At 45.1% G+C, this 22,846-nt stretch overlaps 1 protein-coding gene across 1 annotated transcript; it reads right to left on the reverse strand.

The window, feature by feature from the left end:
• Positions 1-1,818: 1,818 nt before the first annotated feature.
• Positions 1,819-20,521, reverse strand: LOC102059703 (transmembrane protein 182-like). Its single transcript, XM_005440991.3, has 7 exons — positions 18,017-20,521; positions 17,752-17,936; positions 17,108-17,283; positions 14,416-14,533; positions 12,281-12,379; positions 9,548-9,685; positions 1,819-2,619 (listed from the first exon to the last, which is right to left on the reverse strand). Exons 1-7 carry the CDS (start codon positions 18,181-18,183, stop codon positions 2,390-2,392), a joined length of 1,113 nt encoding a protein of 370 aa, XP_005441048.2. The 5' UTR covers positions 18,184-20,521; the 3' UTR covers positions 1,819-2,389.
• Between the last annotated feature and the right edge of the window lie 2,325 nt (positions 20,522-22,846).

Below are 22,846 nucleotides of genomic sequence, written 5' to 3' on the forward strand. Positions count from 1 at the left end.
TTAGGCTTGTTGGTCCACCAAAATTATGTGTTTGGTTAACACTTGTGCAAGCTACAAATGTTGCGTTTAAACAGAGCTGCTAATTGCTGTGGTTGTGCTGGTCTATAATCTCATCAGCTGTAGCCTTACCGTTGTGCCTGGCAGGGTATGCTCATCATCAGATAACTGTTGGACAGACTATGCTCAATACTAGATAATTTTTTTTTAAACTCCTCTGTTCAAGAATGATTCCAAGTCCTGTGTTTTTTCAAAAGAATGATGGAATTTTAAACTCTTGCTTGTTCTAGAGCTGATCCAGAATGAGCAAGTCTCCAGGGATGGTTTACTCCCTAAGGCATGCATGCATGATTAAGCTAAATGTATTCCATAAATGCCTTGATGACATTAAACTAAATTTTTTAAAGAACAGATGGAGAAAGTTAATAAATATTTCATTCTATAATATAAAACTCACTTCTATATTCACAACTTCAGGGATTCTCAGCTTCACAGATATCAATAAGTCTGATGGATTTCTTGCTGCATTCTCATTCTTCTGCCCTGGTGTCTCTTATGGGATCATCATTCCTGCATGCTTGGATTGTTTTATGGGATCAGTGAAAGGCAAGTGACTGTAAATCTTGACCTCTTCTGCTCCTGGATTATATACTTTTATTCTTTGTGACCATAAGTGTTCATCTCTACACTGAATAGATAATTAAATGACAAAAATTATTCAAAGGGAATTTATAGTGAGAAATTATCACTAGAAGAACTGATGGGGCACAGGCATAACCCAAGGAGATATCATGGGGAAAAAAAAACGTTTAGAATGGCCAAATAAAATACTGAAATATCTCTGTATTTGTAAATGTCACGAAACATCTGTTCACTGGGAAATAACATGGTTTTTTTACCTGTATATACCAGTGCTATTCAAACAAAATTTCTATTAAGGAGAAATAGTGTGAATTTTTCTTAAGAACTGTAGACCAAGCCTGGTATTCATATAAAAGAACTAATCTTTACATGTGGGAATTACAATTTCTCACTCTATGTATTCCATGGATCTTGTAAAAGAATAATTAGAACTTGCTCCAAAAGGAAAGAAATGCCAGGCTTGAATAATATTTTAGAAAGGGCATTAACAAACATTTTTATACTGCCAACAATCTTCACTGCTTTCTAGAAGAGATTTACATTACATTATTAATTAACTATACCGAGTCAAATAGCATGATATAAAGCTTGGAAGATGTATGTTTAGCACAAACTCTGACATTCATGAGAACAGCATGCATTTTTAGGAAGTTTGATTTAAAATCTACGTAAATGAGTTGAGCAAGCAAGGGCCTAACAAACTACTTCAAAGCATCACGATCTGACTCAAAAAACATGACAAGGTCAAATCTTTGTCATTTCTCAAGTGTCTTTACAAACCTCTGCATATTCACCTCCGTCACTGCGGTAGCTGTAGGTAGACCTGGCATGCATGCGCAGGACCACTGCTATCTGTCAGGCGAGGTATACCTCGGCAAGTGCAAGAAGTTAAAAATATCCAAATGGTATATAATTTGTCTTTTTGGAGCTGACTTTTGTGCTCTGTCTAGAGAACAGAAGAAGGTCCTTCACTGAGCTGGCTGACAGGGTCTATTATAACAAACAAAATAAAAATAACAGGGCAATTGTTCCCACCCCTTTCCCCCAGCCCTGACCAGCTTTCAGGTTTGGGGTTGAGAGTCCCCACAACACTGTGTCCAGGGGAAATAGTAAATGCAAAGTAATGTGGTGCTGTAAAGAAATACTAATTAATTCATACTATGTTTCATGCCACGGAAACTGGTTTATTCACTTATTGAAAGTTAGGTTAGGTCCAGGTACACTTGTATTTTCAGAATCAGGGCTTTTTACAAAAACAGAGAAAAAAATTTCTCATGTTTCCTGACATCCCATTAAAATGGTTGTCCTTTGACGTCAATTAGAGTCAGCTAAAAAAAAAAATCATCCTTAATTGCTTTTCAGAAATAGACATTACAGCGTACACTGTCACAGCCAGATTCGATTACCTTTTACAAGAAACAAAGATGCTGGGAATGCCATAAAACTCAGGGGTTTTGACTGTTTGCAGCGAAGGCTCTTCCATGGGCTGCAGAGAAAGCCGATGCAAAACCCATACACATGTCTAAATTTTTCCAAAGTATAAAAATGCTGAAGCTGGATGCTCATCTGGGGCTGGTTTTGGACTGAGAGGTTGGATGCTCACTGCTCCATCCCTGCCTCCATGTAAGGGTGTAATCACGCACCTATGCTGATGATTGTAGCTACAACAATCATCTAGTCCTCAAAACTTGTGTATATTTCATCAAAAGGAGCATTACCAATTTTCTCAGAGGCCTTCCCCAAACTTGTCTTACTCCAGGGACTTCAGAATGTCTCTGCCGACCAGGTAGAAGAGGAGTCCAGACAGCAAAACGAGGGGTACCCCCGCTGCGGCAAACATGAAGGACCACCCGTAGTACACGTGCACGGGTACGTCGTCCATGCACTTCTCACTCCTCTCCAGAAGGATGTACTTCTGAAAATCAGCGACAAACTCCTTCCACATCACGAAGAGAAATATGAGCAGGAGAAATAAACCTCCTGGAAAGAGAGACAAAGGTGAGTTTTTCTCTGCATGTGAAACACAGAAATAAAATTGGAAATCGGTTGTGAACTTTTCTCATTTATTCTTGCGGGTCCTTTGCATCAAAGCTTAGTGTTGCAGAATAATAATTTGTGACGTTGCTCTGCAGGTTCCTGTGCAAGCTAAGCCCGCGTGCCACGGGAGAGCCCCACAGCACCACGACCAGCCCCGGCCCCGCCACCGGCGCCTCGTGCTTTACCCGCCGGCGCTACCGAGAGCTCCGTTCCAGCCGGGACAGCCATGAAGAACGCGCCAGGCCAGGCTGATGGGCATGGTGGGGACCCGTGGGGGGCGAGCGCCTTGCTCCGCTCTTACAGAGCGGTTGGGTCGCCTTTTTGAATTTGTCTGAGGTGTGAGACGAGACACTAACTCTCTTTTTCCTTCTTTATATCTGCCCTTCCAAGTAGTGTCAGATCCGATTCCCAGCAGAAAGGCAAAGGTAGGGGGCTCAGTCCTGCTGACGGCGAGCGTTAGCTGGTGTGGGGCCACCTACCCCCAGCAGCAGCACGAGCAGAGCCCACCCAGGCACCGAGCGGCGGCTGCAGCTTGTGGCCGTTCCCCTTCACACCTGGTGCCCCCCTTCCTTAAACTGAGCTCTGCAACCAAGTATTAACACTCGTGGTGAGGAGTACAGACGATCCTATTTTGCAGAGAAATAACACATAATAGAGTGGAAAAGGCATGTAGCCATGAGATATTAATCTCAAACGGGCTACTAAATAACAGAATAATAAAAAGAATAATAAACAGCTTATACCATGAGGCTAGAAAGTCTATTACCAGCAAGTGAGACCTCCTTTGCCCTCCCCTGGAGCCAGGTGGGAGGAGGCTGAGGCCACACTCAAGCCTGAGCAGTAAGTGCAAGGTCAGCATCTTGCTCAGCGAGGGTCCGCTCACCTCGGAGCTCCCAAGCCTTGCAGGATGGCTGTGACCCAAATAGCAGATCTCCCATGAGACCTCGTGATCTTGTATTTCCAGACGCATACCCCTCGAAGGTCAGCGTTTGCAGGAAGAGCTCGGTCACATCTGAAAAGCACGTGGGGAACAGGCATCCCCCGGCCCTGCCGCAGCCCCCAGCAGCTCTGGGGGCTTTAGTGCCTTAATAGGAACCTCCTTTCCTTGCGATTCAAAGTGATGGTGGTCAGAGGCTGCAGGTCTAGCTCCCCCGTATGAAGCAGATGACAAAAACTAGAGTGGCCCAAATATTCTTTACCGTGTCACATTAAAGAATATATATAGTGCATGTTAAAGTCAACATATATTAAAACTGAACAGTGATGGTGTGCTGGCAGATCTGAAACCAGTAATATCTGCTCTTGCTACATCATAGAATCATTTAGATTGGAAGCTTGCTATTTTTAAGTGGTGCTGTATAACATAGATATATGCACATACACACACATATATGAAAGAAATAAATCACAGATTCTAATATTTTTTATAGTAGCAGTGAACAGTTCAAAATTAATGTACTTGAAAAGTTACCGCACAGTTCTGTGGATGTGCTGTGGCTTCTGCTGGATTTAATTTCTCCCCTTGCAATTTTTAAATCAAAGGTAGCTTGTACTGTATTTAATTATTCTTCCTGGCAGCTCATACACTACAAAATCCAACTCCCATGCTAAGCAAAGGAAGCAGGTAAAGCTTGACATTGATATGTGTTAAACATGTCAGTGTTTCACTGTGTTTCTGCTTATAATGGATATAAGCACATCTGCTGCTACAAACTTATGTGAACGTATAGAGGGTTCAAAGTCCTTCCTACGTGTTATACAAAAGTTGGAGCTACCCCTCCTAAGCTGTCATGTCTACTATACTGCCTCCTATACCCCAAGACTGCAGATTGAATCTTAATAATCAAAAATTGGTGTAACCATATGAATATAATTTACATCACCATACGCTGCTATTTCCAGCCATTCTTCCTTACATGGGAGAGTCCTTATGTTTGCTGGGAAGGCAGGCTAGGAGTTAAATAACAGCTGTTGTAACATTTGCATGTTCATTGAGATTTTGATACCACTTGAAATTAAGTGCACAAATAAATATTTTACACTTAATATGATAGTTGTATGCTTAAAATACCAATTATTCTACTATAAGAAAACGATTGCAGGTTTAAATAGTCACATGTCCTTTACAAAATACAATATATTGATAAGACGGCAATTAAGTCTTTATTACTGATGTAATTTAAAATTAAATTAATTAGATAGCAACTGAACCTTGGAAAGTGCTCTTTTAAAGAGCAATTTCTATTTCATTAACTTAAAATACCTACCGTAAGAGACGCAAATAAAACCATAGCCCCAACGGGACAGAGGACACGGGTAGGGCAGCGTACTTTTGAATTCTCGTACTTTTGAATTCTCATACTTTTCTTTAACCCAGCTGCAGGGGGTTGCATTGCACTGTCCCAGGAACAATTTAGATGGCATAAGCCTCAATGGTTGAAGAAATCGGATTAAAACCTACCAGTTCTTCCTGAGGAGGGTGCAGGGAAGCCTCACAAGCGGGTGGCACCATCCCTGAGCTCGCCAGGAGCTAAGGATGGGGAATCGGTCCCTCTCCTCGCCCCAGGAGAAGCACCAGGTCTCAGTATGGACAGATTTATTATTAAACAGGTACTGGAGGTGATGGCTCGGCCGTGGCATCTAAATTAAGAACATTTTCACACTCTGGGAAAATGACAAGAAAATGTAAAGTAAGCAGCCGCCTTCCCTGGAATAATTACAGCTGAGTGGCAAGGAGTCCCTGGGATTTACACCATCTCCTCGGCGAGAAAAGAAAATCAAAAGGCCAGGTGCAGCCGGAGAAGGACGGTGGAAGTGCAGAAAGAGCAGCTCACTGGAAACTGTTCAGCAAAAAAATGCTTATTTGGAACAATCACAAGTATTCATGAAACTGCCTAAAAATTGTCACATTTTTAGACATTAATGGACTCTTCATAATGAGAACATCTCCATATTCCACTCCCATATTACCAAAGTAAATATTTGGTGGTTTTCTTTTAAAATGCTATTTTATTTTGGATTTTTCATCTTTTGAACAGATCTCACTCTACGACCCCCTTCTGGTGGGGGGGTTAGTTTCAGCCACAGTGGAAAGGCAGCTTTGCTTCCTGCCAGCCCCCAATGGTTTTTCATGTACAGAGCCAGATTTCTTCCTGCCTTGGGCAACAAAAGGAAAAACTGAACATAATCTACTTTTTTGCCCTAGAAATGAGCCCAGCATCGACCCACATGTCCGAGATGCAGGATGTGTGTTGGGTTTGGGTAAGCGTAAGCAAAGACCTCATCACAGCAGACCATCCCCACGCTCCTCTCAACATCCCTGTGGTTTCTACTACTGAAAAATTAGCCAAGTGATCTCTTTCTTTCTCTCCCTTTCCTCTTTGCCTCTGTTCATTACGACGGGATGGAAAAATCCTTTTTTCACTTAAGCCTACGCAGCTGGTCCAGAAGTATTAGGGCAGCACAGCAAGCTCAATGATTGCCCTAGGTCTGGAAGAAGTGTGTGCTCACTTCTAAGCCTGGTCTCTAAAATGTCCAAAAGAAAAGAAAACAGAGGAACACACACACAGAAAACCAAGGAGCACCAGCAAAGTTGTCTCAGCGATTCAAACATTTCCAGTGCAGTGTTCACCCGGCCCTCTTGGTGACATTGTAGTGATAATTAATCATATTGTCATCTGACTGTTGAAACAAGGGGACAATTAGTCACCAGGCAGTATCTGCCTCCCCCTTGCAAGCGCTGGAGCTAAGTCTGGGATGGCAAACGTTAGAAGGAAAGCAGCAGGCTGGCTCTTTGCTCATGCCGTTCGGGGGCTTTGGGGAGCAGGCTGGCAAGGATAGCAGCTCAGCTGGGGCAGTAGATGTGCAAAGGCAAGCAGCAGCAAATGTCAGATGGGCTCTGGCTGTATTCCCCGAGTTGCCCAGCAGAGGAAATCAAGGGGGATGGCTCTGATCCTGTGAAAGCGCTCTCAGAAACACCCCCCACCGAGCATGTTATGGTAGCTGGCAGACAGTCAGATTTGTCCTCTTGAAAGTGCAGTAACTAAAAGGCATCTCAGAGAGGAAACCCAAAGGGATCTAATTGAGCAATAACAATCCTCACCCTTAGGTGCTGAATTCCACCACCACCACCCCGGCGACAGAGGGGCACACTAACTCCTCAAGATCATGTCAGGCTGGTTACCCATAAAATGCAACTAGGAGCGCATTTGCACCAGTAACATCTTCAGAGCCTTTCAGTGGCAAGTGGTGCATCGTTCTGCAATGATCAGCCACAGCTGTGATTTAATGGCCCCAGCGTGGGCTGCTACCAAAAGGGACAGAGGGGGCTTATGGATGGAATAAAGTTGCATATAAAGGATGCCCTGAGAGTCTGGGACATCTTGCAGCCATGGTGCTCCATCTCACCATCCAACTGCCAGACCATGTTCCCACTCTACAAATTGCCAGCATTTTCACACTTCCTCAAGGAGAGATCATTTCTGCGAGGGAGGTTAATTAACACTGACCCACAGGCCATGATTAGAAGACAAGACGCACTTTCTCCTGCGTTGTCTCTCCGCTATCCGAAGGAAAGGGATGGCTAGGGAGTTGAAGCTGTGTTAAATCTATTCTTCCTACTGCTTAGCGCAATTATGCAAAATATTTTTAGAAGGGATACCGAGAAAAATAACTATGGAGGGATGCATCCCAAATCCATCAGGAATCCAAGCAGGATCCAGAGGTCTGAGTTCAGGATACACATCACACACACACACACACACACTGAAAAATAAGGGTCAGCTGAAACTTTGCTGAAATTGCTGAAATAATATTGCATTCTCCTAACTCTCACTGAGACTGAAAATGCAGCAGGAAGTCTCTTCCAGCTGAACTCATTCCTCCTAATGGCAGTTAATAACAATGATTGCTGTTCAGATTGAAATTGCATTAATACAAACTTCAGTTTAAACAGCAGCATCTTTGTCTAATGCCAAGAGATATGATGGATAATCAGATCTTCTAAAAAGCGTCACATTCTATGCCCCAGCTTTTTAATCAAGAAGTGCAAAAACAATTTGAAAAAAGGAAGAATACAGTGATTCACTATTACTCAACACCCTTTTCTGTGGGATATTTCACTTCTCTAGCCACTGTCAGAAGGTGACTGATCTCAGTTTTTCCATCTGGGCTGAAAGCTGAGTATTTTGAAGGGGTAAGCCTTTAACTGAGGTAGGCAGGGTGTCACATCTGAGAGGATTCAAATATTTGGCCCTAGTCTCATGAGAAGAGATGGGTTCAATACACACACGTGTCGGGTGGCCAACACTACTCAGCAGAAGGCGTTGGTACCTGCTGGAGACCTCATAGCTAGACATCTTGCCTTCCCAAATGAAATCCGTGTGTATAAAACCATGTGAAATTTGCCCTTAGAAAAATTAAGCCCAACCAAGCCTTTATTAAACTATATAAGAGAGAGATAAGCAGATACCCGCAGGCTTGCTGCCCTCACTTCAATAACTGAAGACCTGGAGGCAAATGGAAAATTGGACAAAATGCAAAGCAAATTAGCAGAGGCAGGTAGGGCCAAATTGATTTAGTGCCTTCCAGAGTTTTTAGACAAATAGATAGATGTCATCTAGTTTTGTTTTAACAAGCAGCTCAGCTGGCATCACATGGTTAATTATCAGTACATCTGGAGGAGACAGAAATTAGGAAAGGAGCTATAAAATGGATAGGGAGCTAAATGATGGGGGGAAAGAGTAAAAGATAGTAATAGCAGGGCACAGTGAGACTGGAAGTTTAGGTGGAGCTCTTCCAAGGGCAATGTTGAGACCTTTCTTATTAAACACTTTCATGGATGCCTGCAGCCCCCCAAAACCTGGGCACGCCTAAAGACCAAACTGGAAGCAAAGATACTGGCTCACGTTTGATTCCTGCTGTGTAAGAGGAAGCAGGACCTGGTGCAGGACCCCTAATTAAGCAGTGGGTGTTCTGAGAAAGGCCTGACTTCATTACGAAGTTCCTCACTTGGCATGGCCCAGCTGAGCGCCAGCCTTCAGCTGCCTGTGTCGCAAAAAAGCTTTTGCGTGAGTTTGAGCCACTACTATAAATCAAGTATTTCTACTAGTTAAGCCAGTTATTCCTTCTCAAATACAGAGAAGGAAGAAGCCCAAGTGATAATTCAGTGGAATAATTTGTAATGGCAGAGGGAATAATGAATAAATGTCTATTTTTAATTCATTTTCCTGCTGTGCCACTGCTTTATCTTTTCAGGTTTTATTAAGGCAGCCCTCCCATTTTGCGTCGCTGGGTACGCCTTTCATCACTCAGTGGGTTTCCAGCGCTGCCAGATGTTAACAGCAGAGACAGGAGAGCCCAAATCCAGAGACTGACTTAGGGGAACAGAGCGTGGCTGATTGCTGCCCAGGGTTAACGCAGCTACAGACTTTACTAAAATAAAAGTAGTAAATAAAAAAACACACAGCTACGGAATTTACTAAAATAAAAGTAGTAAATAAAAAAATGCAGCTACAGAGTTTACTAAAATAAAAGTAGTAAATAAATAAAAGAAATGTTCTGTTCCTCTGGGTTGCATAGAACGGGGCGGGAGGGGGAAGCAGTTTTTGCAGATTCCAGCCTTCCTAGGACTAAGGACTATCTTGCTAAGGCTTGACTAAGCACAGAAGTTTAATTCCAGCAGGGGAAGAGGGAAATCATTTACTCCAAGTCAGTGCAGCTCCCGTCATTTACTCCAACCCAGTGCACCAGTCCCTCGCCTCCCCCCGCTGCGCCTCCCCCCTGGCTGCCTCCCCTTCCCCGGCACCACGAGGCAGAGCGCGGCTGCTGCGTTCCTGCCCGGTTACATCCTGTTACCCAGCTCAGAGCTTACCCGAGGTGAGGAGGAATCCGCCTCCCACTTTGTAGGACCGGGGGCTGACGAAGGGCACGCCGCACACCAGCAGCAGCCCTCCCACCAGCCCGGCGGCGACGGCCAGCATGATGAACGCCGTCCAGAAGCCTCTGTACACTGGGAGGTCAAAAAGAGCAAAGTCAGGGGAAAGAAGAGCAAAAGCAGTTTTCTTCAGTCCGTGCTTAACTCCTGCACCAGCAACAGCAAAAGCAATAACCTGTAACACTGCTTGTGTTAGGCAGAGCTGGAGCACCCGCTTTGCTAACTGCCTGCCGCAGCGTGGGTGCAACGTGCCTGGAGCCATGCAAGTTCAGGTTGAATGTCATGCCCTACAGAATGGGGTTGGAATGAGTACAAGTGGTTGGAAGGGTCTGCCAGGGAAGCGTGCCACAAAGGGGGGGGGGAGTAAAGGACACTGTGCTTAGCTGTGCCCTTGGGGGGTGGAAAAGCTTGGCAAGAAAGGAAAGAAAATAGCAAAATTTGGAGAGATGGAATCAGACCACATCTTTGTTCCATTTTAATTAACACTTACGGAAGGTGCCAGTTTCCTGATTTAAAATAAAGGTGATTTTTGTTAGCAGGACAGTGGGAAGAATGGGAGCTAATGATTTCCCCCATTAATGGCCTTACTTGACTCCAAGTAAGAGAACAGGGCAGGAGAACAGCTGCCTCTTCATCCACAGGGTTCAGGGGGGTTGCTGTCACTTCATGCAACCACACCAGCCCGAGCTGAACAAGCTTGTATCCATCACATCCCATGGGATGGGACATAGCCCACGGACTTCAGCCTCCCAGTAACCAAGCCTCTTCCAGTCACTGCCATAAACCTTGGCCAGAGGTGGTGGTCTTCTGGCAGAGACCCTCTGGTACCTGCCTCCTGCTCCTCCAATTACCTGGATCCCCTCAGACCCCTGCATCTCACCCTGCCCCTTGTTTTTCAGAAGTGCTAGTTAGAGATTTAAGCTGAGCACGAGCAAGTTGGTAATGCTGAAATGATTCACACTTGAAAGAAAAATGATACAGAGAAGATGCGTTTTGCTCATTTGAAACCATTTTGTCAGGAGAGCCACTTAGGGAGAGATAAGTATCTTGAACTCTCCAAAACCACAGAATTCATTTTCATGTTTAACCTCCCGTCACCCGTTTCTCTCAGGGAGCCTAAGAGGATGCAGATAAGGCAGAATTATCTCTGGAGCAGGTAATAGCTGGAGAACCCCTCTTCTTGGATGGCCTCCTGTTTTGTCATCATTTGCGTATGAGGATAGACTGATTTGAAATAAAATGAGCATTAACGATGGAAGCATCTGCTCGCTGTAGATGTCCAAAGGCTTTGCAGCCAGGACAGCGCAGCAAAAGAGCCCTGTGCTCCCTCTGCCCTAAATGTGGGTGCTTAGACATCCTCATCTCCCCAGGGATCATAGCTGGGTGACTGCCGGGACCCTCCAGGCAGAGTTCCCCAGCACCTTCCTGGGACCCAACGGGCATTTCTGAGAGGCAGCTGGAGAGGGTTTCATAGCAAGGGCTGACACGCAGGAACAGATGCCTCCAGGGCCCTTTATTTGGTAGGGAAAAAATAGTATGTTTATCAGCCAGACCATTCAGAAACTAGATGCCGTGTCTCTCCTAAGCAGAAAAAATCCCACCGCTGAACCCACACGTTAGCTGCACACAGCCTGCAACGAGCTCCTCCTCCTCCTCCGATTGACAGGTCCCTCGTATCCATTTTACACTACGGCATGCTCCCCGAGGCAGGAATCCTGCACAGCACAGCAAAAGAAACTAGCTGCTCTCCCTCACATGCTCCGACTGACAAATGTTGGGGGTTTTTTTAATTAATTCCTCATAAAATAAAAAATAAAAAATAAATAAAAAAGGTACTGCTAAAGGCTAAGGAAAAGGTCAAGATGTTTGTTTGTGCAGTACGCCTGCCCTGATCCCCAGAGGCAACGCAGAGTGATGCACACTATTTAAAGAAATCAATTCATTTCAAAAAAGATCATTGAATTAATTCTAGCTGCTGCCACCAATTTAGCAAATTAAAATTCCTAACAGCAGCTCATTCATTAAAGAACTCAGAAAATATAGAGAAACATAAATAAAAAGGGAACCAGTTGAAAGGAGAGCTCTCCAACTGTGTCATGTTCGCTGTATTAAAACTAAGCCAGTCACTTACGTGGGTCTTCTAACAATTTGGTCTTTAACTGATTTTCCAGTGTTTGTTTATCCTGTCTTACAACAAATCAACACCAGAGCTCTCCCAGGAAGCCAGGCTCTGGAAACGAGTCAGCACTGGGCTGCCACAAGCCTACAGCCCAGGAGAAATTATTTTCCTTGCTCGCCTACGGGGTCTGGAATTGGCCACAGGGCTGAAGCCCTCTGCCTCCAGCTCCTCCCAGTGAGCAAGGAGGTGGGGGAGAGTGGGTTTAGCATCTTCCCTAGCTCATAGGTGCCAAGCACCCAGCGGGAGGGTGCACAGCTCATGGCCAGGCATAGCAGGCTCTGGAGAAAGAAGATGTAGGAGAATGTCCTGATGTGCTCACAGCTCAGCTCAGTCAACTAGGCAAGGCCGTTTTGTAAGGGAGCTTTGCAAAAGTCTTGGTCATGCTTGGCCACGTGCATTTACAATGGGAGAACCGCAGCCCTGACACGCGTCGTAAATCTCTGCCCCAGCGCTTGGAAAGGAGCTGCTGGGGGAGGAGGAAAGGAACCCACCTGCGGTCGTGTCGTAGGTAGGGTGGGGGAAAGGTCCAAGAGCGATGGGCATGGGAAAGAGGTAGCCATGCATGCAGAACTTGGGGTGTGCTTGGCTGGCTGAAAAAGAACACACAAAAAAAAAAATAAATCCCGGTTTGCTTTGCTTTTCTGCAAAGTCACAGTGAGAGTATTAAGATGGCAACGTACTATTCTGCAATACCTACAAAACCCTCACTGAAAGCAGAAGGCTGGGGAGTAAAGACAGACAGTAAATTCTGGCTAGAAAGAAAAAAGAAAAAGAAGAATTATGAGAGAGGGGAGATATAACAGGATCTGAGACCGCTACCCGTACGTCTTCTCATCTTCATAACCTGAGTCTGAGGTGGACATAAATCATGAAAGCCACAGCAACTGAAATCAGTGTAAATATCCCCATCGCTGTTTTCCTCCAGAAAACATGTCAGACCGCCTGGAAGGGGCAAAGGCATTCAGGTACCCAAACAAGCTACCTCACAAGACCTCCAGTTTGTGAGAAGGGAAAGCACAATTAGAATGGAAGTGCCCCATCAATATTAATACCACTGAGGCTTATCATGATTAACGGTAATAGAATGAATGTTAAATGAATTAATTAATGGTTGGCCACTTATTTAAATATGTTCCCCAGCTCAAAGGAACACTTTATAATAGGTGGACATTAGTTCATGCTAAATTGACTATGGAATACCTATTGAATTAATTATTACATCCACGAGAGCAGCAAATTAATTTGCCATGATCAATCCTATTATAATAAATACCTAAAGAAGTAATACAAATTTGCCAGTTATCAGAGTCATCTTACTTCAGGTAACATTATATTCTATCATGTATTTTCATATAATGTAATTAGATAGCAAACTTCCTCTCGCAAGCCTGTCCTTTTTTATCAAAAATTCCTGTGTGAAAAATCTCACATTGTTCTGTTGAAAGGTGGCAGTAACCGTCCCTGCAAGATTTTACAGGAAACACAGGTCAGGGACCGGGAGACAGCAAAGTCATCTGAAATTTTAATCAGCGCAGAGTAAATTTATTGTGAGAACCTGCATTACCTGCAGTCCAGTGCCCTATGCAGCGATCACGCTGCTCCACAGGCATCTGAGCATCCTTGAGCGGATCGAAGCACCAGCGAGCGCAGGTCAAGGCCTTTGCAGTGTTTAAAACCTTTGCAGAACTGATTTAAAATCTCTTTTTTTTTTTCATCCCCAGTACTTCTCTAGGGTTGTGGCATCCCAGGGAAAGGATGACCTCTAATTACCCACCGTGCATTAACGCAGGTGAGCTGGCTGCTGGCTCGGCTACCGGCTGGTGCTGTGGGGTGGTCTCACTCCTCTGCTCTTTCTGGTGGGAGCACCTGGTTCACTGGGCCAAGACCCCACGCTTCACTGCACGTGGGCCACCAGTCAGCACCAACTGGTGTCTCAGAACAGGTTTCTCTTTCTCCTTCAATTTATTTTGAAGAGTGAATGCACTTTCAGAAAAAAGAAAAAAAATGCATCCGTCTGTGTTCATCCACACCTCTAATTTCAATGACCTTTGAAAAGAGGCAAGTTCTTAAAATAAAGGTCTTGTGTGCTTAAGAGCATAAACACATGTGGTTACAGCTCTCCAAGGTCCACCACTGCCCGCTGCTCAAGGTCCTGAGCACCCAGGGAGACCACACACGTGCATGTGCAGCCTTCCCCATGCTGAAATCGGTAGGAGCTGGCAACGCTCAGCACCCCGGTGGCTGAAAGCACTGACAGAATAGCAATGCCAATGGTCAGCCAAGGTACAGGCTCAGATTTAGCCGACCTTAGTTGAGCACAAACATGAAGAGTTATGGGAGAGAGAGCTGGTCTTGCTGGTGGAAACCACCTCTACATAACACTTTGTAGGTGATATATCAAATGGCGTCAACAGGATCCTACATTTCCGTGACCAACCCTCCAAGAGCAAAATCCAAGTCAAAAAAAGAGCACAGAAAGGGCGGGCCAAGTTTGCTTTTGATAGAGAGATGATGTGAATGAAAAAAAAATTAAATAAAGGCAACTGTCTCCTCATCCCTGGGAGCCCTTCTTGTGCTTATTTGCAATTCAAGCTGTAAGAGAATGCTGTGGTGGCACTGTACTCACTGTACCAGAAGGTCCAGATGGTCTCTGGGTGGCCCTCGCCGAAGAACCAGCACCGCCAGAAGAAGCCCTCATGATGGAAAGTGAGGATCTCCTTCCTGACCTCAGTCAGTGTTTCAGCCTGAGGAGGAAAGAAAGCCCAAGCTGATACAGGGATGATCATGGTGGAAAGGTGAAAAGTGAAATTATTTTGCTTAGACAATTGTTGCTTTCATTCTCTGTTGGGGTTTTCATTTGGTGGTTGAGTTGGTTTTGGAGGAGCTGGGGAACACAGACACAGCTGCTATCCTTAATTTTTTGTTGTATCACAGCTACAAAATGTTCTGACAACAAATTGTCCTGCAGACCTTCACAAAACAGTTCTTTCCCTGATATCTTTAAACCACTGATGGCCAGAACTGGACAGGCACGTCAGGGAGCAGAGCATTCTGGGTGATTTCTACTTCTTAAACGCTTTCCTTATGTAAATGTTATTGCTGTTGCAAATGGTAGGAAGCAGGCTGATTAACAGGTAAGCAAGTTTAGGTGTGACCCAATGCAACCATTCAGATGTCCTTGCTACTCTGCAAGATCTGTGCAAGATCTGGCTTAACCCTAGAAGACATCCCAACTGGAACACTCCCAGTGAGCCTCTTCCAAACTCCAGCCCAAAAGTTTCCTTCTTTCTCTCCCTCCGCTGAGCCTGGTAGAAGTTATGCTAAACTTAAGTGAGACAGAAATTACTCTTTTTTTTTGTACGAGGGACCACACCAGTCTTCTCATAGACCACAACAGGGATGTTGGCAGTTTTCCCTTTTCTGTGAGCCCACCTCAGCCCCCAGGCCAGACCTGTGAGCACAAGGTTTAGGCCTTTCCACAAGGGAGGATGCGCAAAGTTGAGTTGTGAACTATCTACCAAAAAACTTATTAAAACTATAGCCAAAATAAATTTTATCTTGATCACATACAGTTTGGTCAAGGAGACGTGACTGCTATGAAATTACATTTTGTGGAGGACAGAGAAACTCCATACAGGATTGGACCCTGTGAACTAGGAAAAGGAGGTGGGACTCAGTGAGGAGGTGCTAGAGGAAACTGCCCTCCCCTTGGGGTTTTTATGCATCAAATTATGACTGCTTCCAGAGCTCTGACCTGAATCTCCTTTCACTTTTGGGAAAAAATGTGAACTATGGCAACGGTAGGATGCAGCCCTCAAGCTTCATCAGCTGGGTGGCTGCTGACTGAGGGCATCTATGGCACATTTAATCGCTGTTTGGCAGATGCTCGAGCCCATCCTTATCTGTAAGGGACAGGATTTGCCAGTTTAAGAGAGGGAAGAGAAGCTAAAAACACAGCCTGTTGTACACAACGGGTAACTGAAATAGAAATAATAGAAACAGTGTCTGAAATAGAAATAAAACAGCTCAGAGGAAAGAGCAAGAGCAGTTCCTAATTCTGCCTGGCACTTCTGAAGTCACCTCTGCCTTAGCGACAGGCACACTAACAGCTGGCCAAGAGTATAGCTCAGATATTTGAGGTGCTTATTCACACGTGCCGTGCAGCATCTCTAGTCTCTCCACTTTAAAAGACAACAGCACAAACAGATATCTGAAACAATTCACACTGTCATTTCCCAAGCGCACCGACCGAGCGGCACTCCCCTGTCCGTGGCGCTCTGCCATCTCCGGGGCTTTACTGCACTGCTTGAAACAGCAAAGACAGTGTCTTCTGCCAGGCAGTTTTTCTATCATAATTTTTTTTTTCAAAAGTAATTTGGAAACATGAGTCAAGCAAACAGTGTCCTACATTTGATTATGGGATTCTGAAATGAAAGAAAATGTTTCTTGCTGGCATCATGATGCTTGCCCAGTGTGACTCACCACACCAGAAAAAAATCAAACTTAATTGGATTGAACTTTGAAGTAACAAAAAGTCTGCACACAACAAGGATCTTCCTGTCATTTTGTAATTGAAACCATACATTGATCGGCACAAAAACATTTTTGAAGAGTGGGAGGCTCAAGGAACTGATCTGGTTGTTATTTCATGGAGGAGTTAGACAATAGCAAGTGCAGCTAAAATCAAACTTTTGAAAGGATCTATAACCAAGTGACACCAGCAGTTAGCCTTAAAATAACAAATTGTCCTTTCAAAATGACATTTCCTGCTAACTAAAATCCTATATAAATCCGAATTTGAAAATACATAGGCCTCTTCTTGCGAGATGGCTGGAAACTCTTGTCTACTCTGTTCTGCCTCTGATACTCACTTTTGTTTCCTGCCTGTGCTGTAGTCGTATCACCTCAGATGGCAATGATTGCCAAGTCCTACACCTTAAAATATGAACTATTTTAAAATGAAGAAATGACAGAAGAAATCTTCTAATGGGAAATATCAGAAGATAGTGTTTGTGTTTAGAGGTGACTGCTGTCAACAAATACATCTCATTCTTACATTGTTGCCTTTCATTCCCTAATGTTCATCTCTGCCAGATTACGGAGGTGCTATCTTCACATTTCCTAGACACACCTTACATCAGTCAGAACGCTAGATAGCATGGAAAAGCTGGTTTGGATTTTAACACTAGCTCAGGCTGATGTTTGACATCAGCAAGACACTCTCAATGAGTATGCATATTATCACAGATTTAAAACTTTTTCTTCAATTACTTAAGTAAGTGAATTCTTGCAAAGGGAGACAAGATTTCAGAGTTTACCTGCCCAGTCTGCAGAGTACTATTCCCATGCTCAAAGACCCCGCAGGACTCCGTCGCCAGAAGCCAGTAGTCTGTCCCAAAAGCGACGAGGAAGAGCAAGATGCCGGTGCCACCGAGGATGCCGGCTGCCAGGGCGGCCACTCCAGCCTTCATCGGGCAGCAGGTAGGCAGCAGAACTGGAAATCAGGAAAGAAGAAAACCACTGAAGATTCCAGGATCACTGGAAGAGGCGGATGAGAGGAGCGCTATTTTTGGCCACGGATAATAATCTCCTGTCTGGTGTGAGTTTCAGTGGGCGGTGGGAACAGGACTAATAAAAGCAGATGACCTGGCGTAACCAAACAGCTGTGGCATTAAGGAACATGATAAATAGCTATTGAGACAGAGCAGGAAAATTTCCAAATAAACACATGGCCGTTGGTTTTAGCAGAGCGGTGCAGAGCCCTGAGCCCAGGCCGGCCCCGCAGCGGCTGGAGGTCATGAGTGGTTACGATGCAGAACTGCCCAGGACACGGGGGAGTTTTGGAAACCCCATTTGGGCAGGAGATCAGCAGAGAGGCTATGCGTGGCTGGAGCAGATCTGAACTCAAATATCTTTACCATGTCACAGAGTGCAAAGTTCCGCAGCCATTGCTGTGAGATACCTTTAGCCGTGCCCTCACAAGCGCAGTATGGAAGCTGCATTTCTGGAACATGCGGCTCCTTCAGCTCCTGCTTCCTCTGAACAGAGCAGCTTTCACACAAAGGAAGCCCCGAGATCCGAGCAGTAACATTAGCACATTGGCGATATCTTAAATGCCTCGGTGCTCTCAGAAGTGATACGATCGACCTATGCAAACACATTTAAATCAGGCAGGTCCACATCTGGCTAGACAAGGAGCATTAAATCAGGTGTACATACCAACATACCTGGAGTGTCTTGCTATGGGCTTGTAGAAAGGTGTTCTCTCTCCTGCTGGAGAGCTCTCCCACTGCCCAAGCCTGCTGTGGAAGAAGTGTCTCAGGGAATGAGGACATTCCTGCACATAATTTTGTTGCCATTTGGTTCCTAATGTTTTTGTCTTCTGCTGGAGCATCTGCTGTAGATCACTGCCAGGAATGGGATGCCAGACTAGGAAAATTATAATTTCTGTAGGGCAATAACTGTATTCCTACAACTTGCCAGGAGGCTGGGGGAGGAAATTCAAATTACAGTGAAAACTCAAGTTCTGATTTTCTAACCTTAGCCTAAGTCATGACCTGTTCAAAAAAGGAGGGTAGATGAAGATGTTGACTTCCTTATCCTATGGGATTTTGTGTTGCCAAATTAATTTCCAAATCAATTTAATAGATAAAGTTAACTGTGAACATATGGGTATCTCAGAGAAACTGCACACTGGTTAGGGAAACTAGAGAGGGTTGGGTAAAATTTTGACTACATTTCCAGCCAACTGTTGAGACATATGGACCGATGAATATGCTCGCTCTTATTCTATAAGCACAATAGACTTTAAATTATAATAATTCATTCAATCCTCTGCATTGTTCTTTCTTAAATGTTGCAGGGATATTATTTATATAATACATTAGCCCTCTCTTCCTCACCGTGGCAGTGGCAGAGCTGCTGTTTGTTTAACCTGACCGCAAGCACATGAAGCATCCCATAGGATCCAGGAGAGAGGTCCCTGCCTAGAGGAGTCCCTGCGCTGACACATGGAGAAAGGAGAGGTGGGACAGGTTGCAGACTTACCATCGTACAAGGTCGAAACTCAGCCCCAGTCCCCACAGCCCCATTAGTTAGAGCAAGAGTGGGACTGCCAAGGGCAAGAGCGCAAGGAGGGCAGAAGATGTCATCGCGTCTGGGATGGTAGGGCAGATGGTGGGTGAACAGGGCGACAAAGAGCTGCAGGACAGGGCCAGAGGGTTGTGTCAAAGGTCAGGTTTACATCTTGGTTGGCTGCTAAAAGTGAAGGATGCCTTCTGATGTTAGCATGAGATGAAAGTCCCCAGGGCAGGGCTGAACACTGCTCTCGGCAGGTCGGGACATCACTGTGTGGCCTTCAGACAGGGAGCGGTGGACGTGCATCTGAGGGGAGGGCTGTTCTACAAAGGCCATTTTCAGGGAAGTGAAAACATGCATCGTGCCTCCAGCCTGCTTAGCTATTCCGTTTCTTCCAAGTGAACTATGTTAGTCAGCTAAGGGAGAAAAGAAATCATTCTGACATAACACAGCCTCCCACCAAAAACCCTTGGCATGCCCGTGGGGGAACAGCAAGCAGCTCCACTCCTCCCACACCCTTTTGGCAGTGCCACCTGGGAAACGTGCCCTGCTCAGCCCTGTAATTCTGCATGGATAAACACGACCTGTCCCTCCTCGGCCACTTACCCTCCCGCATTTAGCTGCCTGCACCCTGTTACTTCAATGGCTTCGCATGTAGGTGCTTGTGGCCACCCCCCCTACACCTTCACTCGTCCCTTTCCTACACATATTAACCCTCTCCCAGCTCATCCCCGGGCAGCCCAGCATATCCACTCTTTTTCCATAGTTTTGAACTGCAATAACATACCCATCTCACAGTCGTCTGGTTACTTTGCAGGCAACGATTACTGCAATGAGATGACGTCTTTGTATTGAACATAAAATGGTTAATTAAATACAATGTGCAATATGTCTGCCACCTAAATAATCCTCAATAAGTGTAATTTCAATCAGTTACTATTTAACTAACATGTAGTACTGGTTAAACCTGGCTGAAGTGACAAGGAAAATCAGTTGCCATCTATCCTTGTGATCTATATCTCAAGGCTGAAACACAACCGACGGGGGGGCTTTGGCAATGCTGGAAGGAGCTCGGTGAAGACAAGTGTTTGCACACCAGAAGTGAGGCCTTTTTTTCTGCAGATTGCACTGCAATCGCATAAAATTAAAATGCAAAGTGGGCACTTGTGTATTTTTAAAAAAGGGATTAATGCACACTTCCACATTGATGTGTGTGCGCTTTTTAGTCAGCTGTATTTGGCATTGCTGTATTTATGCTAATGCGTATTCGCAAGTTAGCGCTGTTTGCCATTTGGAAGGTGTCCTCAGCAATTCTGGGTCCCGCTGGCAGGAAAACCCCGGCGTGGCTGAGGCAGAGCACTGCTGGTGCCCAGCCTTGGCTCCTCGCGGGCTGCTGTGCGCCCAGCCAAACCTTTTCCAAATTCTTCGGCTGTGGAATAGGAATTGAGTTTGCAAGGTCAAAAACACCTCTCCACGCAACAAACTTTCCCCTTCTCCTTGGCACACCCCCATGCACGTGCTCATTGCTATTAGGATCTGAAAAATTCCTGGACACGATGGACAATGGGGCACCGGCAGCTGCAGGGACGGGGCAGCTGCGCCAGCAGCATGTGGTGGGAGCACCCATGCTTGCTGAGGACAGCTAATGCACTTGCGTTTCCTTCCATTCTGCTTGATTCTTTTTTTTTTTTTTTTTTAATTAGACATCAGCCCCATTGCAGCCAGCCAGCCCAGAAGGTGCTGGGGCCTGACACCAGCACGCACTGGGAGCTACCAGAGGAGCAAGCTTCTGCAGCCCCGCTCGGCCAGGGTCCACCTAACCTCTGCACACCCCTTGCTCCTCTATTTCACCCATGCTTGGGGGAAAAAAATTATAAAATTAAAATTCTTGTAACAGGACTGGTTTTTTCGTAAGACTAATAAAAAAACCAGCTCCTTTACTCTTCAGTAAAAACATCTTTGTTAATTATAAGACTCAGACCCATTCTGGTTTCAAAGCATAAATTAGTTTTCTGATTTTCTTCTGTGCAAGAATTTTGTTCGTATATATTTCCTACAGTGCAATAGACAGCCTTGTTACTAGACAGGACACACATATACTAGAAGAAAAGAAAGGGATAAAAAAGAAAGAAACAGCAAGAAAGCCACCAATAAATCATTCCAGCCCCCTCTCTTCCTCTGCAGTTAGAAGGGGCTGGGGATTTTTTGATGAACTAATCAGAAAACGTGGGCTTTAAAAACCAAATCATTTCTGAGGAAGGGCTGGGTGAGTTAGTACCTCTGGAAAAAAATTTAAGCAAGCCGTTTCTTAATTTTGAACATTTCATTTCAACATTTTTAAAGAAAAAGTTACGTTCTGGATGGAAAACCATCTTTTGATGTCTATCAAAGAACTAAAGCAATTATTAAAGAAGTATATTGACGTAAAATTTTTATTAAAATAATTTTTATTAATCGTGATGAGCTCATCTGTATTTTTTTCATCTGATTGTTTCCTGGGGTGCTTTATGATTCCCTTGCATCTGAATTCTGTGTGGAAATGATGCCCCTGTACAGCATGTGTAGTGTTGGGGGCCAGACCGCAACCTGGGGTGGCACCATTAACATCCAACACCCAGCACCTCTAACTGGGAGGTTAGTGCAGTGGGGCTGTATGGCTGGCCCAGCATCTACCCAGCCTGAGCTCCACCACCCTTTGTGTGTTTGCAACATATTGTGGGACAGGGGGGAGAAAATGGGACTAAAAGGGCTGTTATTGTACAAAAACACATAGACAGTGGGTTTCTCAGTTTCACTAATGTAATGGGATTTCACTCTCCATCTCTCAGCCTTATGGAGGGCTCAGTGAGCCCTGATCTTACTTTTCTAGCAGAGGTGACCTTTAATCTAGGAGAAGGAAAGAAGAAGTTTCCCAGCCAGGAGCAGCAGACCCTGGTACCAGCACTCGCCACCGTGGCCCCAGGTCCCACAGATGCTCTGCCCGGTCCATCCCACCCCTCAGCAGGAGGTCCAGGAGGCCCCTCCAGATGGTGATGCAGCTCTTGGTTGGCCCAAACGACCATTAGGACCACACTTGTTTCTGAGTGGAAACATTTCAAACAGGCTAACGTATACACGGATGCTGGGCAGACCAGGAGCTCCTCTGCCTGTCTCCCCAGCCTGGGGCAGGTGGTTGTGTGGGGAAGCCACGAGATCATCCCAAACTAGTCTACAGCCTCCTCCCATCACTAGCCAGTGCCTGAGTTAACGTAACACCCCTGGAGCACTATAGCTATAGGCTTAGGACCTCCATCCACCCAAAAAAACCCAACAACCCCCCAAAAAAGTGACATTCTGCAACAATTTCTAAGCCTATAGAAAATAGCAATGATGTTGGGTGCCCTTTGTAGCTTGCGCTGGGATCTCTGGAGTGCTACACCAAAGCTAGGTAGGTGTATTAACTGACCATCACCTTGATCCGTGTAAAAGTCAGACACAAATACCATTTAATTACTGAGGAAAACCACCCTCCCCATCCTCCCTTACCTCTTCTGGTGCCAGGCAGGAGCTGCCTTCAGGGTCCTCTCTACCCAGAGAGGTCAAACGAGGTGCCACCACAGACAGCCCAGGACCTGGATGGAAGGAAAAGGAAGTTGTATCCTGGGCAGTTTAGTGACCTTTATTTCCTAATTGACCCTGATGATTTTTTTTCCCCTTAAGCTTTTAAACTGCAATTGTGACTCTCTCAAGCATACAAACTCTAGCCAGGCGCTGGGGCTAGCCAGCTCAGACTTTTCACAGAATCAGTGTTTTACCTTTTGATTGATCAAAGACTCCATCAGCACGCTCTGAGTTATTGCTATTTTTTGAGGTTTGATCCATGCTTGCAGAAAATAATTACATATTATGTAGATAGATCAACATATTTTCACACTCTCATGCTGAAAGCAGAGGATTTCTTGCAATTTTACAAACAGATGTGATTTCAGGGCTGCCTTCAG

Source organism: Falco cherrug, chromosome 15, assembly GCF_023634085.1.
Source record: "Falco cherrug isolate bFalChe1 chromosome 15, bFalChe1.pri, whole genome shotgun sequence".
NCBI lineage: Eukaryota > Metazoa > Chordata > Aves > Falconiformes > Falconidae > Falco > Falco cherrug.